We start from the raw sequence: 17,471 nt of genomic DNA, 5'->3' as shown, positions 1-17,471 counted from the left end.
AAAAAAAAAAAAAAAAAGAACTAGTAGTTGTTTTAATTTACATTTATTTTATTAAGTATGAGGATTAACACTTCTTTCATATGTTTATTGGCCACGTGTATTTTTTTCACATTCTTTGCCTGTTTTTCTGTTGAATGTGTTGTCTCTTCCTTCATCTTATTGAAGACTGATTTTTCCATCTAGACAGTGAAGGGGGTGGACACACAATTTCCAAGGCCCCTTCCCACTTCTGCAGTCTGTGGTCCAGGCCTGAGTGTCCTTTGGGCAGCTTTTATACTACCAAGGTGCTGTTTGCTCATGACCTTGTCGAGCAACATTGAGGTTGAATAGCCAGTAGCTGGGGGTAAACTACAAGAGAGTCGTTTTCTTTTCCCTTTGTTTAGTTGTGTATCTTTCTTCCAGTCTTAAAAAAGCAGGCTTGGAAATTGCAAGGCAGAGCTGGATTGAACTTCCTTTAAAGCAGCCTGTAGACATCAGGAATATTTATTTTTTCTATTTGTTTTAAGCCTGGGAAGACTGTGTGGTTTTCTCAACACTGTCCTGATGGAGCCCTGACCAGCAAGCGTGCAATGCCCCTAGCCCTAATGTGCCATTAATGATAGGTTAATGTACAGTATAATGTTTTTGGGACTACGGGTTCATTACACTTCTGAGTGTGAGGTCTTTCCACAGAGCGCCCAAGGTCCCATTGCATTATATCATGCAATAAAAATACCCTTTTCATATCACACACTAATAAACTGTATTTGAAATGCTGTCTGAGGGCACTGCCGTCTTGTCTATAGGCTGTGCACAAGTGCAACAGTTGGGATTCCTTTTTCCTATTTTGTGGTTTAGTTACATGGAATTCTAAACCCAGAAGTCTGGTCATTCTTGTTTTAAATGGGGAGCAAGTTGGGTCTTTAGGGCTGAGGGTCAGAGGAGGGGCTGTTTACTGAGTGGTGAGGGTCCTTAAGATGTGGAAAGCAGGGCCTTTAATTCTCTACTGCAGCTGTCAGGAGAGCCAGTCACATTAAAAAAAAACGAAAAAAACGAAAAAAACCTATGTCCTAATGTCTGCCACACTTAGTGCTGAAACATGTGTTAGCTGTTATAAAAATTTCCTTAGAAAAGGAGTATGAAAAGTACTGCAAAATTTAGGCCATTGGTAGTCATGACTGTGGAACTGCCTCTGGGCTAGGAATTTCACACACACTGTCCTCCTGTGAGGTTGATGCTGTTCTCCATATTTTGCAGAAGACAGAGTCAGAGCTAGGGGGAATAAGCTGTGTTGTAGAGAATGAAATCCACAGGACTCCTGGAAACCACAGGTAAATTATTACCTGTCTACTCAGACAGAGCCCCGCCATGAATAGTCCACCTGTGAGACATCTGAGCTACAGCTGGGCAGGAGCCAAGCATCTTCTTTTCAAATGCACGTGGCCCTAGTGCCCTTCTTAAGTTATTCGTACTTTCCTGTGAATTGGCTTAATGTCGGCAGTTAGCTGGCATCAGATGATTTTGAAGCTTTGGAAGAGGAGATTCTTCTGCATTAAACAGGAAAAGGGGCATTGGAGTTGAGGGATGAGGCAAAGACTGAGGATTAAAGGGCTTCAAATCACCTGTTTCATATTTTCTCTAGGGCAGACTCTGTGACTTTGTTATGCAGGGGCTTGTATTGACCACTTGTGGAGTGGAGTGCAGGGAAAGACTGACCTGTGAAGGCCAAGAACCTCGAGAAACTTGGGCTCGGGCATCATTAACACCTTAGAGTGCAGTGTCCTTGTTTATAAAATAGGTTATCATTTACTTTCTGATAGGGCTTTTGGAGATCACGTGAACTAATGTAAATGAAAGCACCTAATGAGCACCTGGCACAGGGTAGGTGCTCACAACTAGCTGCCATTATATTGCACATCATCACAAAAGGCACAGGTTTGGGAGCTGACATCCAGTGCAAATCCCAACTCTACCTTGGCAAAATCCACAAATTGAAGGAAGTAACAGTAATGCCATCCGGCTACTTCATGGGGTTGTTGTGACACTGAAATAAGATAATGAGCTCGAAAGCCAGTTGGAGAATCAAAACCCCTACTCAAATGCTGGTATCAGTAAATATAAGTATTTCTGTTTCCAAATCAACATATTCAAACTGGGTTGTCTTTAAATAAATATCCTTACAGCAAAGGCAATAGGGGGAGCTATTAGGAAGATTCACTGATCTGTTCCCCTCACCACCAGGGAGAATGTCATAGCTGCAACAAAGACTTACAATAGCACAAAGCATATAAAAGTCAGGGCAGTTCTTACCTCCTACCTCTTCATAACGACAAAGCACCAGGCAGAGGAGGGGCAGGGCCAGTTCTCTGCTCACCTGCATTGGTGAGAAGAGAGCCAGTACCTGCTCAATGTGGACAGTATTGCTTAGAACAGTGGTTGGAGGTCGTGTTTGCAAAAGGAGGTTGAGATCAAAGGAACGGTGTTGAAGGGTTGAGTTGGTCTGGTGGAAAAAACTAGGACGTTGCTAAGACCCTCTTGCAAAGGACTGGACCTTTTGGCTGTAGGCAAAGTTCCCTTAATTGTTATGAGAAGAGTATTTAAATTTCAAGGATAATTAGTTTTTCTTTCAAGGAGTATAGGGTTAGACTAAACCTTTTGTTTTCAGATGTGAGGACTTTGAAACACTTGGATACACCTCTCAGGGGTTAAATCTGTCTTTCGGGCTACCAGGACTTGAAAAATGTTGCTCTGTATCAAGAAAACCAGAAGTGACAAGTTCATTTAAAAAGCCTGGTTTGTCATTGTTTATCTAATTTTCGGGGTTGACACAGAAAATTAAACCAGCTGACACTCACTCTCTGACCGTCTCTCTGGCTCATTTCCCTGGTCCTTTCCTACCTGACCTTGCAACTACAAAATGCTCCAGACCCTAAAATATAAAACTTCCCACTGAGTTTCTGAGTCACCCTGCAGTCATTCCAAGATTATGTCATAGGATGTCATCCCTAATGGTATTAAAAATCAAGATGAAGTTATAAATCTGCTCTGTGAGGTATTTCTTTTTTCCCCCCGCTTTGACCATAAATCTTAAAAGTAATCAAACTCTCTGCAAAGAAGCCAAGGTAAACTTGGGCCCAAAGCGGCCCCATATGTCTTGACTGAATTCAGAGGATCGGCAGGCTTGTCTGTCCCTGTGAGACAGCATGGTGCTTCATGGCAGACTTACAGAAAAGTGGGCAAAGTGAGAGCCTTCATTTTGTTTAATGTGGATTTTCTTAATCTCACATGGCAACATCATAGGTGGATGAGCTGCTCCATGTAAGAAAATTATTCAGATAACTGTAGTGTATTCTTTATAAAATCAAACTTTAAACAATCACAAGCCAGAGGTCTTAAATGTATTATAACACTTCTCTATCCTCTTAAACAACTTACATGCATCAGGATTTAATCTTTTTTTAAATTAAATTTACTTCCAGCTACTCGGGAAACTGAAACAGGATCGTTTGAGCCCAGGAGTTCAAGGGTGTAGTGTGCAATGATTGTGCTTGTGAATAGCCACTGTGCTCCAGTCAGGGCAACACTGAGACCTCATCTCTAAAAAAACCAAAAAATTCTTAAACTCATTATTATGGTCATTGTCTATTTGCCATGTTTATACCAGTATCTCCTGATATTGACACAAGTAGGGCCATTTGTCCCTAGGCTGGTTGACCCCAAGCTGGTTTTTTGTTTTTGTTGTATAGTTTTGCTAGTAGATGTCATTTCTTGCTGCTGTTCTTGTTCCTCCCTTTAACAGACCTTCCTCTTCCCCTTCTGTTTGGCTGTTTCTCTTGTGCTTTCAGTTGGGAAATCAGATACTAAGCTTGTTAGAATCAAGTCTAAAATACAAGAAAATTGGCTTAAGGAAAAGCTTGAGGGACTACCTGAAATTAAAATGTTCAAGTTCTAGTTTAACTTCCAGATTCTTAGTCTAAGACAAGGGTGTCAAAGTATAGTGGCCTATAGATAGTCAAGTGCCCCTAAGTTTGGAAACTGGCCATTTCACTGCATAGAAAATATACTCTTTGATCATGTTGTATACAAATGTCCAAGTTTGAAGCAATATGATTATTTTCATCTTGAATCAGTAATTAAGGTGGACTTCAAACTACTGAGGTTTTATTTTCTGAGAGGACCAAAGAGTCATGAATGTGCCAAGGAAAAGTCCTCAGGTTCTAAAACCAGGCTTAGATCTAGGCACATAGAAGCTGCTCCGCACGTCCATAGTGAATCTTATTGAATTAAAGACCCTCGATAAAATAGACACAGCTACCATTAGAAGGAAGCTTGCAACTAAATAACTTTCTTAACAGTGAAAATAGACTTTGGTTTCATGAGGCTCGGCAGTGAAGGTGGCCAGCTTATTTGTAACCAACGTGTGCTCCCTCAGTCTTTCATTCTGCGCATGACCAGCGACACCACCTTGGAAAACACGGGTCACACCACTCACCACCATGGAAAACGCATTTCAGCCTTCTGTACATTTAATTTTCTTCAGCGTTACCTTGCAAACCATGTAAATCAATAACAGAATAGTTAAATACCACAGGTTCTTTGTGTTTTGTTTTAGAAAATATTGCTCAAGGCTAAGAGTGAGTTCTGTTGATGGTTTTTATTTGCTGCTGGGATGCAAAATGATCAGAATTTTCTAACAGTTTGCTTCCTTTTTGTGCATTTCCTTTTTTATAAAAGGGTGTGGTCTGTTTCAGATGGAAAACATTAGTTGCTAATAGCAGAAACTTGAGAATAATTGGTAATTTTAAGTCCTGTAGAAAACTAGACTAGGTCTGATGACTTTGACCTTTGTTATGCTCTTCTTCCAAATTTTCCCCAGCCAGCTCCCTGCACTCCTGACCCTCAGCAGCCCATTCCACTGAACTGAGTGAGGGTCAGAGAACGCTGGAACATCACAGCTGAAAATAGTTAAAAAAAAATTAAAAAAAAAAAAAGGTACTTCATTTAAGGTTATTTACCCGAAGTTTTGATGTCCAATGTCTTTAGCAATTTTTTCCTCTTTATTGTTTGTTGATTTGATAGCAGCAAAAATTTTCCACTTTGGCTCAGTCTTTGTGTAAATGGTTTGTTTCTCCGTTAAGGAACTAGAAAAGCTGTTACTAAGATTTTAAGGAGGTAGCAGCCTTTACTTAATTGACTGCTTCTTGAAATAAGATGAGACAATGGATATGAAGTGCTTTGAAAAGTTAAAACTATGATCCTAGGACTCTGAAACCTCTGACTCCCCTGCGGGGGGTGATGTTTTGTCAGCAGTCATTGGCACCTTGCCAGCCACCGCCATTATCACTTCTCCACTTATCATCTCACGCTCCCTTTCTGCTGCTGAGTTGTCATTCAGCATTTTTCAAATGTTGGCTTCATATCATTCATACGGTAGGCCCTTATTCTTTTTCAATTTTGACTGGATTTGTGGTTATGTATCTTTTTTCCATTCTTGATATTTACTTGTTTTCCCTTTACCAATTTTGATCATCTTCATGACATCTTTCTATTTAATTCCTTCATGTTCTTTATTACTTGCCATCTTATTACTTCTTTAGGCATACTTTTTGTTCTTTTTATAATGTATTAAACACTTAGCTCATAAATTTTCAATATTTTTTCCTAACATATGCCTATAAAGCTATGAAGTTGCCTGCTGATATTGCTTTAGCTGCATTCAACAAGTATTTACATGCAGTGTTTTCATTGTCATTCAATTCTAAGTAATTTTCAATTTCAATTAGGATTTTTTTACACCAGATTATTTAGAAGTATTTTTTATCTCCAAATAGTGAAAGATGTTTGTTATCTTGTGGTTATTATCTAATTTTAATCCACTGTGGCCAAAGAGCATGCTATGTATAATATCAGATCTTTGTTATTTGTTTAGACTCCCTTAGAACATGGTCATTTGGTTTGTCCCCCCAGTATTCTCTCTGCTTGAAAAGAGTATATGTTCTCGGCCGGGCGCAGTGGCTGACGCCTGTAATCCCAGCACTTTGGGAGGCTGAGGCGGGCAGATCACGAGATCAGGAGATCAAGACCATCCTGGCTAACACGGTGAAACCCCAGCTCTACTAAAAAAGTACAAAAAATTAGCCGGGTGTGGTGGTGGGCAGCTGTAGTCCCAGCTAACCAGGAGGCTGAGGCAGGGGAATGGTGTGAACCCGGGAGGCAGAGCTTGCAGTGAGCCAAGATCACGCCACTGAACTCCAGCCTGGGCGACAGAGTGAGACTCCATCTCAAAAAAAAAAAGAGTATATATTCTCTAATTGTTAAATGCAATGTCCTATGGATGTCCTTTAGATCAACTTTATTGTGTTTCTCAAATATTTTGTGACTACTGATTTCCTACCTGCATTATATCTATCAATTTCTAGGAGAGGTATGCTACAATCTCCTACTACTACTGTGGCTTTGTCTGTTTCTCCTTGCATTCCTGTCCTTTTTTGCTTTATATGTTTTAAGGCAGTAATGTTAAGTTGCATATGTCAAAATATTGTGTCTTCATTTCAAAGTATGTCTTTTGTCTTTATGAGGTGATTCTATCTGTAATATATTTTCCTTCAAATTTTATTTTTGGTTGTTATTAATAGAGCTATGCCATCTTCTTTTGGTTAGTATTTGCTATGTTTGATTATCCTTTACTTCTGTGTTCTTTTACATGAATCTCTGCATTTCGTTGTTGATGTTTTAAATTTTAACTAAGGCTCTATTAATTGATTAATCATTTATATTTATTGTTTATTAATATACTTGAGGTTTTTTTTCCTACAGTCCTATTTTGTACTTTCTCTCTACTTTTTTTATTTCTTTTTTCTTCTTTGTCCATTCTATTGGAGAAAGGTTTCTTTAGGCCATTCTTGCATTAATACAAAGAAACCTGAGACCGAGTAACCTGAAAAGCAGTTTAGTTGGCTCACAGTTCTGCAGGCTGTACAGGAAGCATGGCTCCAGGCATCTGTTCAGCTTCTGATAAGGCCTCAGGAAGTTTACAATCATGGCAGAAGGCAACGGGGGAGCTGGCACATCACATGGCAAAAACATGGGCAAGAGAGACAGTGGGTAGTGGGGAGGTGCCACACACTTTTAAAGGACCAGATCTCGTGAGAACTCATTCCATTCTTGAGAACTCCACCCCCCGATCCAGTCACCTCTCACCAGGCCCCATCCCCAACATGGAGATTATATTTCAACATGAGATTTGAGTGAGGTCAAATATCCAAACTATTTAATATATCCGGTTTTTCCCTTCACATTTAGTTTTACATTGGTTTGGAAATCATATTCTGTTTCTGGCCCCTAATTGCTTATCCCTAAGTTAGCTTCAATTGTATATAATAAAAAACAAATAGCAGCTTAAACAAGACAGGAGGGTGTTTCTTACTCATGTAAAAGCAGACAGGAAGTAGGGTGCCTAGACTGATCTGGCAGCTCCTTAAGGGACATTCAAGCTCCAGCCAGCAGGACAGGAGGAAAGGGTGTAGAAATGCTTGCCCCTTCTTTTAAGGACAGAATTTCTAGGAACTGGTACACAGTTTATCTGTTCACATGGCGTTGGCCAAAACTGACCCGCAGGGAGGCTGGGAGTGCTGTTGCTCTGCAGGTGAGTGTTTCCTGCCCAAATCAGAACTCTTACCACAATGAAGAAAGGGAGAATGGATACCAGGGGGAACTAGCAGTCCTTACCACAGCCCCTTTTGCCCCAGACTTCGGGGTTTTACAGTTTCTCATCACTCCCTTCTTACATGTTATCACAGTCCAGAATTTCATTTCCCCTTGTTTTTAGATCTTCAAAATCATTACTGCAGTTGTGGCTTTATATCGTTACTGCTTGTTCACATTTATCCACATGCTTGCCAGTTATTCCTCATTGTGATTGCATTCCTTCGGAGGTTTCTTTTCCTTTCTGAAGTACATCAAGAGTTCTGTCAGTATGGTCTGGGAGTGGTAAAACAGTCTGAGTTTTTGTTCTAGGATTGGCTTCCCTTTGCCCTAACTCTTGATTGTTAGTTTAATCGGGTTTAGAAGCTTAGGTGGATAATTTCTCCCGAGTACCTTGGAGATACTCTGTTGTCCTCTAACTTCTACTGTTGGTGGTAAGAATCTACTGACTGCCAAACTGCTACCCTTTCTAGGCAATATGTGTTTCTCTTTGGTGCTTTCATTTTCACTATAGTTTTTCTAGGTATAGATTTTATATTTATTTTACTTGGAAATCACTGTGGTTTTTTTAATCTGAGAATTCACATCTTTCATTGTTTTTTTTGTTTGTTTGTTTTTGTTTTTGTTTTGTTTTTTTTTGAGACAGAGTCTCGCCCTATGGCCCAGGCTAGAATGCAGTGGCATAATGTCGGCTTACTGCAACCTCCGCCTCCCAGGTTCAAGCAGTTCTCCTGCCTCAGCCTCTGGAGTAGCTAGGATTACAGGCCACCACACCTGGCTAATTTTTGTATTTTTAGTACAGACGGGGTTTCACCATATTGGGCAAGCTGGTCTCGAACTCCTGACCTCAGGTGATCCACTCACCTCTGCCTCCCAAAGTGCTGGGATTACAAGCATGAGCCACCATGCCCGGCCTAAAATGTTTTCTTACTCAAGAGGTAAGGAAAGGAGAGGACAAGGGAGAATCTATCCTTCTGAGCATTGTGTCTTTAAACCTCCATCACCACACAGCCATCACCCCGAGAGACAAACCTTGAGCATCTAGACACTTGTCACTGGCCCCATATTCAAGACGTGGACATGCTGCAGACTCCGCCTTTCAGGGGTGAGTCCTTAGTATCATCTGGAGCAGGATGCCCACTCTCCTCTGGCATCCTCCCTCCTGATTCCTCTGGGCATCTGCATGGCCCAAAACTGCCGGAGGCAGCCAGCATGTCCCCCACTGTACAACCTGCCCAGTCCTTTCCAAGGCCCCTGCCAGAGCAGCCACCACAGCCCCCTTTAAACAGGCCAGTGGCATCATCCTGCCATTCACAAGGATCAGCTTCCTCAGACAGACTCATGAGTGGCAGTACCCCAAGTGTCTACCCACCTCACCCTGGCTCACTGGAGTCGTCCTGTGCCCCACCCAACACCATGCGACACTGGTCCTGCAGCTGCTTTGTAAGGACAGGCCCTAGAATGACTCACGGATACCTCTGGAACCATTTTGTTCTCCCAGTGGGCCATTTCTGGTGTGTTACTCTGTGTAGGAACACAGATCTGCTCAGATGAAAAGTGGAGAGCTTCTTGACCCCCTTAGATGCCTGTGTACTGTCTAGGATGGCTAGAGGTACGCAATTTGCTGCTAATAATGGAATATTTGGGGGAAAACATCTATTTCTGTAGCAATTATGAAGGATAAACTCAGGAAGGTTGATTGAAACAACATGTCACAGCTGCACACCACTTCCCAGGTCTTAAAAGGAAATGAAAGGCTAGCAAGGAACCCAAACCCCCAACCATGGAAAAGCTTTAGAAATCAGAGGCCGAGAAAGCACGTTCTCAGAACAAATGCCTTGTGTGGGGAGCTCTGCATTCGTGGCATGTGCCCAGGTATGCTTGCTGGGTGGACAGGAAGACTTCACATCTTTGGTGCAAGCACCTCCTCTCACCACTGTGCCCCCAAGTGCAGGACCTGCGCTCTGTGTGGAGGAATAACCATCACGTGCCCAGTGTATATCTGTGAAGCACCGCCTCAGGGTCAGGTGATTTCATTTGGTCCTTAGAACCCACTCGGGGAGGAAGAGAGAGCAGGTGGTATTCGGTGTGGGTAAGGAAGCTGCAGACAGCTGCCTTGTGTTCAAAACCAGCTGACAGATGAGACCCAGAAATGATGGAGATAAAGTATCAGCTTCTATACAAATCTGGATTGGAGGATGTATTTACAAGTGTGGCCCCAGTGGCCTCGCTAAGCAGAGGTGAACAACTGCAGGCCTCCTGCAGGCTTAGAGCCTGCCTGGAGGCTCGGCATGAGATGGCAGGCCAGCCAGACCCACCCGGTGGGCCCACCCGCCCAGTGTTGCCACTCCCTCCCTGGGGACACGGCTCAGGAGTATTACAACAGCAGCAGTCCTTCCACATAGAATGAAGCCAGGGGAAGGGAGGCCCCCTCCACTCTTTAGTATTACCTCTTTTATAGGCGAGGCCTTAGTGGGATGGCGAGGGGAGAGCTGACTGACTCTTAGCCAGGAGCCCTTGCAGTCACCCCACACAGGGTACGGGGCGGTGGGGAGATTGTTATTGTGATGCTTTGGCTTCCTCTTGTGGAGTCACTTATCAGGGACCCTCCTTCCCTGACCACTCCTGTTGATTAGCCTGGCCACGCCCGGCCTGGAAGGAAGAGTTGGCCCCAGGGATAGTTATGATTTATTATCACATGTAATTAATATGATCAAGCTGCCAACTGTCCTACCACTTGTCAGCAATTCAGCAGACATTGGAAATCTGTACATCCTTCCATAAATTATTTAACTTCTGTAATCTGAAGTTCTCTGTGGGGTAAGTAGAGATCAGATTGGTAGCTTTAAATCTTTAACAGTGGAACATGTTTTATTATGTAAAATTAATGCAAGACTTCAAAATTAATGTAGAAGTGGGGGGGGGTTTAGCATGAATGTATTAGTATCCATTGTAGACACTTCTTTTTAAAGTCATCCATGAGACTTAAAGGACACAAATTCTGAGAGCCAGGGTCACGGGGGCTCGTAGCAATCTCATATCTACACTCAGCTTATTTCTGTATATTGTCTCAGTAGCACAGTGTCGAGGAAATCTTCACTCACCCAGTTGCCTTCCCAACTTAGGCATCCGTCAAACCAATGTAGATGCTTAAGAAAGGAATAGCAGAAACGTTTTATTTTACAGTTAGTCACTGACAGCAATGACCAGCTGTTCATATGAATTGCTTATGGGAAATATATTGGTCAGACAAATGGTACTCAAAACTTTTGGGAACTGACACCATCAGAAACTCAGAGCCATGGACCACACTGCATCCCCCACCGCGATGTACGTGATGGGGCTCAGTGTACCTGGGCTGTGGTGCACTCACACAGCTTTACACATGCATGCGTACGTCCTGAGTGGACATCTTTTTTCAAATGACCAGTGTGCCACAGCAGCCCTCTTAGCCCAGGCTTGCCATATAAGAAGCTGAATAATATGCACAGATCTAAGTGGACTCTAAGAGCTGCAAAAAGTAACACCACAGTATGAGGTAACAGTATTCAGTGTAACTCTTTGACCATAGTTGAGTGTATGTTATTTTTTTAATCAGTTTTTAAAACTGTAGCTAAAAAAATTCTTAACAGAAATTGAAACAGCTGCAGAGCCCCCAAAACGCATCACACCCTATGGCTCCCCTGGGCTGAGATCCCATCTAGTCCTAACACTCCATTAGTGTGAGAAGGGACAGAAGGGTTACCACAGCCAAGCAGGCTGGAGTCCTGAAGGGAGATGCATAGAGCCTTTAAGCAAGGTTCACAGGTCCGACAAGGAAAGACAAAGGGATGGGCAGTAGGTTGGCATTTGGAGGTCCCTTCGGCCTCTCAGATCACCATTTACAGGGCAGTCACCTGATCACAGGGCTGCCCTGTCCAACGGCAGTTTGTTGGACTCTTTACTAGGCCAGGCTTACTGCTTCAACAGGTTCCTGGGTCCTTGGCCTCCTATCCCATGCAGCATCCTTGGTGGGAGAGGAGGTGCTTGGTGCTCACCCTGAAGGAGAAGTCCTGTGGTCCAGAGAGCCACCAAATGTCTAGAGCAGCCACAGCTTATGGAGGCATCTCCCCAGAGAGACACCACCAGTAGGCAGGCAGTGTGGTGTCTTCCATGGTAGAAGAGTGTCCTGGGTTAAAACTCGAACTCTGCTACTTTCTCCATGACCTTGCCCCATATCATCAAGTTTTCCTAGAGCTGTAGTTTCCTTTATAAAATGGGGGTGCCAGGAGGATTCAAGAGAGCTGTGTGCAGATGTAAGGCATTCAGCCAGTGCCTGTACACAGCAAGTGCTCAGTGAGTAGATGTATACGTACAGAATATATAAGTCACCTTTTCATGAGGGCCTACCACATGCAGGCATTGCACCAGGCCCTGCAGCCACACCAGCAAGTTACTAATTCTTCAAATGCATGATATTCTCTAGAAAGTTATAGAAAGAGATGAAAAGTATGGGGACCCCAAATAGTTACATTCCTATTTCGGAAGAAGCTCAAAGCCCAACTAATGGCAGACAGAGAGGTGTCACTAAATGAACACTGGACTGGAAGTCCAGCCCCACAAGCCTCAGGCAGCACTCACACACTACGGCAGGCTCGGAGCCTCCATTCTTGTCCACACAACCAGCACACCATGCCCTGCCCCCCTGCCTCCACGTGGGAGGGGCCCGGGAGTGTCCTGCTGTCAGTCCATCAGGAAGGCATCTCACCACAGGGGATTAGGGACGTTAGTACAGAGGCAAAGAGTCAAACTAGTGACACACTGACTAATGCCCAGGTGGAAGAGGGAGTGGTGAGCAACTACAATTCATCTTCATGACTGTGATGTTTTCACCAATGTCCCTCATTGTGCTTCTCAGCCCCTTTGGTGAGGGTGTCTGCCCAGGTGATGCTGGCACCTCCCCGACTCTCCCCTGTGTCCCACTTTTGGAGTCATCCTGCCTCTGGCAGCCCTATTCTTTTCCCTTCATTGTGTCTCCATCTTTTGTGGCAAAGTCTGTGGACCATAATAACTTCAACCCTCGTCAGTTTAATTGTCGCAATTGGCCCTGAGAGAATCCAGGGAATGAGAGCGGCTCTCACTGCCTGGTGATGAGGCAGCAAGATCTTTCAGCCTTTCCAGCCAGGCACTGCCAGGCTCCACAGACATGACTGTGCAGGAATGGTGCTAACATGCTTTCTGCGTGTAGGACAGAGGTGTAGATGCCTGGGGCGGTCACCGTGGGTGGAAGATGCTCTTGACAAGTGTGTGTATTGGTGCCTGTGCTTCCATTGTTCCTTGTAGCCTGATGGGACTGCAAGAGCTTGCCTGCACCTGGATTCCTCTGCCTGGGAGGGATGTACGTTTCACCCAAGCCCAGAGGAGGGACCAGCCGCAGGGGCTGGAGACTCTGCAAGAAGCTTCGAGGTTGGCTCTCTGATTGCAGGTACAGGAGAGCAAGGCATTTGGAGTCAGGAGACCCATGTTCTGGTTCTAGCCCAACTGCCTAGTTGGTTGCCCTTGGGCAATTTCTACACACTGAGTGTCAGTTTAGTCTTTGGCGCAATGGAGATACATAGCTGTGTGTGGGCCACAGTGAGCATGGGAACCAGTGGGCACATCAGGACAAACCTTTGGCAGGTGCCCAGCACGCAGCACTCCTTGTCCAAGTCAGTCTCTTGCAGGGTGGTGTAAAGCATCACAGATACAATGTGCCTCATCAGTAATATGAAGGAGGTGGAGTCACCTCTCAGCTGGATTTGGTATTATTTGGTCTGCTATCTCCATCCATCTCTAGGAGTCTGGCCTTGCCAGGATGCCTAGAGCATCTGGTTGTGTGGAACTCGGGCATCTCTGGGTGGCCAAGTGAGTTTTGTGCTTCCTCCCAAATTCTCCATCAGATTTTGTTTGCTTGCTAAACTCATGAGGAATGCCTGCGTTGTGCATGTCACAGGGTTAAGGGCGTCAGTTACAGTCTAGGAGGAAGGAGAGAACCACACCGGCCAGAGTCCCAGGGGAGCCAGGCCAGCCCCAAGAATACTCCAGAATAGAAACCAGGAGACACGAGCTCAGTGCCACCTCCTAACCCCCCTCTTCCCTCCCTGGGCCTCAGTGTCCTCTCCTCTAAAATGGGGGTAATGGTGTATTTTCCCTGAATCCCATGCAGGGCTGATGGGAGGAGGGGGAGTCATTGACTCTCCCAGTATGTCCAAGGGACAGTGCTGATAGAGGTCAAGACCTGGGATGGTCTAGGCTTGCAGCCTGCACCCCTGATGGTACCTCTGGCTAGGCAGGCTTGAGTCGCCAAGGTAAAAACAAGATGATGGGGAATTGCAATCTGAATACTGATTCTCCCTCCTCTATCCAGGAAGAGCCCAGGGCAGTGGGTTTGGGTTACAGACTTGTGGTTCAGTCCCATGCCTGGGAGCTCAGGCAGGTCAGCTGTGACCCTGCAGCCTCCATCAGTAAAGTGGAGGCGATTGTGCCCACCTATGTGAGTTAACACTTCTTTGGCTGCAAATAACAGAAACCAGCCCCAGCCTGTGAGGTGCCTCACAGGATCCTGTGACCGTGTGGACCCTGCAGGCAGAGTCGCTGCCAGGCTCTGGGTATAATGACCCCAGGGTCTCCAGTGCCGTCAGGACCCCCTCCTGCCTGCCTCTGGACAGCATCTTCTGCTCTTGGGCCCTGCACACTGGCTTTTTCTGTGTGTCCAGTCAAATGGTGGTGAATGGCTGCCAGCAGCTACCAGGTCCACAGGCCACAGCCTAGGACGCTGGGTCCCCTCCATGTCTGTCTGCCCCCTGTGATTCTCTCTCTCAGGCAACCACCCTAAACCAATCAACAGTGGCTGGGGACAAAACCATTGGGTCCAGGTCGCTTCCCTTGCAGGTGGGGTAAAGTGTCAGGGATACAGCGTGCCTCAGCAGCAGCAGAAGACGAGTCATCTCCCAGCCAAGGAGGGCAGGAGAGGCTGGCGTCTCCACCAGAGCCGAGGATGGGGCAGCCAAGCAGCCCTCTCCCCTTGCCTACCGGGGCACTTGGGCAAACTGTCTCCCTGCAGTGTGGCCATCCGCCCTTCTGTAACGTGGAGGAATGCCTCCACTCCCCCTCCTGCTGTTCCGCTCTGCTTGTTCCAGAACAGATGATAACAGAGATGGAGCATATGGGCCCCAAAGTCACCCGGCATTCTGGGAAAGTGACACTGTGTTACCCCGGGCTTGGGGGGAGGGGCCTGTCACTCCTGAGCACAGCTTCTCCCTTTGTTCTTTAGAAGGGCACGAGGTCGCCCCTCCCAAGCCTCCTGAGAGGAAGTGTGCATGCTTGGACTTTGGGAAGGATTTCCTCTGTCTAGGCAGCAATTTGGGAAAGCAGCCATGGGGTGGGCATATATATGGGGAGGAGAACATGTGGAAGCCAAAATCCAGTCCTTCCTGGGCCTCTCCTGCCTCAGGCCCCAGGCCAAGCCTCTGCCACCCACAGGGCCACACCCAGCCTGGCCTCCATGGCCCCTGTGCCCTTAGGGGTCCCACAGATGTGTCAGGAGCCTCCAAGAGTGCTCTGAGCAGATTATGGGAAGTGCCCAGCTGGGCTCCAGGCCTAGCTCCACCCCAGCCTCAGCAGGTCCCTGCCTGGGGTTGGGTGCTTTGGCACCTTCGAAGCCAAGTTTCCTCCTCCTCCTCACAGCTCTGACTGCTCTGTGTGCCTCTGAGCTAGACTTACACAGGGTGTCCCCAGGGCAGGTTTCCCAACCTCGATTGGGAAGGTTGGGGGCAGGCACTGCATCAGCCTAGGGTGAGGCGGCCTGGGCATTCTTCTCCTGTCCCCCACAGGTCAGACCTGTGGTCCAGAGGGGCCATGCAGACACTGAGGTTGGGACAGCCAGGGTCCACATCCCTCCTGGCTTTGTGATGAGCTCATGGCGAGGCTGTGTGGCTCCTTAAGCAGCCTCTCCAGGGCTACAGTCAAGGCTGGGGTGTGTTGGGAAAGCAACCCTGAAAGCCCAGCCCACCCTGTGCAGGCGGAGGACAGGCCCAAGAGGGGCTGAGAAAGCTGGAGGGAGAAGAGCTGGAGGGATCAAGGAGGAAGCGGCCGCTAGACGGGGAGGGAGAAGAGCTAGGGGGAGACACAGAGCGCCCTCATCTTCCCAATTCTCTCTCCTCACTGTGGCTCCCCGAGTCTCACCATGCAAGCTGCACAGTTTTGGGTGGGAGAGGAAGCCACCAGGTGTAAGTTCCTAGGCAAGAAGCCGCTTGGTGAAGAGGAGGAAAGAGAAGGCTTTTCACTTTTCCTTTCACCTCTGACTTGTGGCCTGGCAACCTGGGGTTGTCCCTGCTTTTTTCTGACCTTCCCTGGGAATTCCCAGGAGGCCCTAAGATTGTGGATGTAAATCTTTGTGCTTCAGGACAGCAGAGAAGAGAACTGGCTAAATAGAACCTGGCCTGCCTGTGTGATAAGTGGGTTAGAACCAGAGGCAGGCCACAGGGCAACAGGGCCGCCCCTCCAGAGTCCAGCCCCCACTGGAACTTCTCACCAGAAACCCAGTGATCCTGTGCACAGCCCAGCACATTCCTCCCCATCCCCCTTCCCCTGACATGTTTGCCTTCCCTCCAGTTACAGGTAGTGACTTCTTTATAGCAGAGCTGTAGACAAAGGAGAAAGCTAAAAGGGATTGACATAGCCTCTGACGAGATGATTCTTTGGTCTCTGGGCAGCAACTGAACCGGAAAGCTGGCAACAGTGCCAGGCCTTGGCCGACGGGCCATGCGAGTGATGCTGGGCAGAGGAAGGGCCAGGCAGAGTGTGCAGTGAAGACAGGCTCTCCCCCTTAAGCACCTTCCAGGCTAGTGCAAGCCTCAGGAAGAGGTGGCAGAGTCTGAGATGTGCCAGCCAGTGCTCCAGACGGTTGGTACTGACTAGTATGTCACTGCCCGTCCCTGGGCCTCAGTTATCTAGGCCGTGAAATGGAGCTGATAGCCTCCCTCGTTACCTTACAGGGTTACTGGGGAAAGATCAGATCCAGGCTGAGGGCCCTGGAAAGTGCAATGAGCGCTGGAGTCCAAGGACTGCCTGTCACAGCCTCCTCTCTTCCCCGCAGGGCCACCCATTCATCGTGCAGTTCAATGACGGAAACGCCACCGTGGTGTCCATGTGGGTGTGCCGGGCGCTGGAGGAGAGGCGGAGCCAGCAGGGGCCCCCGTGAGGCTGCCGCAGGGCGCTGAAAGTCCCGGACCGGTCACCAAGGAGAACAACCCACCTGTCGCCCCTCTCCGTTCGCTGCCTGCACCAGAAGAGCTTTGCTGGGCCCTGGCTTCCCTGCCTTTGCCTTCACCCCTGCCAGCAGGTGGCCTTGCCTGGGGAGCCCCACGTGTGGCCTGCCCCACCAGGCCATCCCCATATCTTCTGGTCTGAAGGGGCTGACGCTGGCAAGGGAAGTAAAGGGTGGGGCATCGAGAATGGAGGTTCCTAGGGTCCCTGCCCACTTCTGTTTTCCTAATGTTTTTCTCTGTAAAGGGTCAGGCCCATCAGCATCACTGATGGGAATAAAAGTATTACTGCTTTGTGACAACCTCTGCCATAAGAGTTGTGTTGCCCAGTGGGTCTGTCACCCCCTAGGGTCATAGCAGAGACATCTAGCCATGGAAGGTTGACACTCTCCATAGGGTGCCGCATTGCTAGGGAGCCGCTGCCCAGCTGGGCTTCTATCTCATGGGTGGGATTAGTGCTATTACAAAGGGTGAGTTTGGGGCCAGGCACAACGGCTCTCGCCT

At 47.0% G+C, this 17,471-nt stretch overlaps 1 protein-coding gene across 4 annotated transcripts in view; it reads left to right on the top strand.

Moving 5' to 3' along the window:
- MAP2K5 (mitogen-activated protein kinase kinase 5) overlaps positions 1-17,271 on the top strand; it is a 272,012-nt gene extending 254,741 nt beyond the window's left edge. For 2 of the 4 annotated variants that reach the window (XM_017851086.1, XM_017851085.1), the window contains one exon: positions 16,799-17,271. In XM_017851086.1, coding sequence (XP_017706575.1) covers positions 16,799-16,903 — 105 coding nt within the window. In that variant the 3' untranslated portion in view covers positions 16,904-17,271. The remainder of the gene's footprint in view (positions 1-16,798) is intronic. The other 2 variants (XM_017851084.1, XM_017851087.1) reach the window with 1 other exon arrangement.
- The last annotated feature ends 200 nt before the right edge of the window (positions 17,272-17,471 follow it).

The sequence above is a fragment of the Rhinopithecus bieti genome, unplaced genomic scaffold, assembly GCF_001698545.2.
Source record: "Rhinopithecus bieti isolate Rb0 unplaced genomic scaffold, ASM169854v2 scaffold_31548, whole genome shotgun sequence".
Taxonomy (NCBI): domain Eukaryota; kingdom Metazoa; phylum Chordata; class Mammalia; order Primates; family Cercopithecidae; genus Rhinopithecus; species Rhinopithecus bieti.
This window is presented reverse-complemented; position numbering and strand designations above follow the sequence as displayed.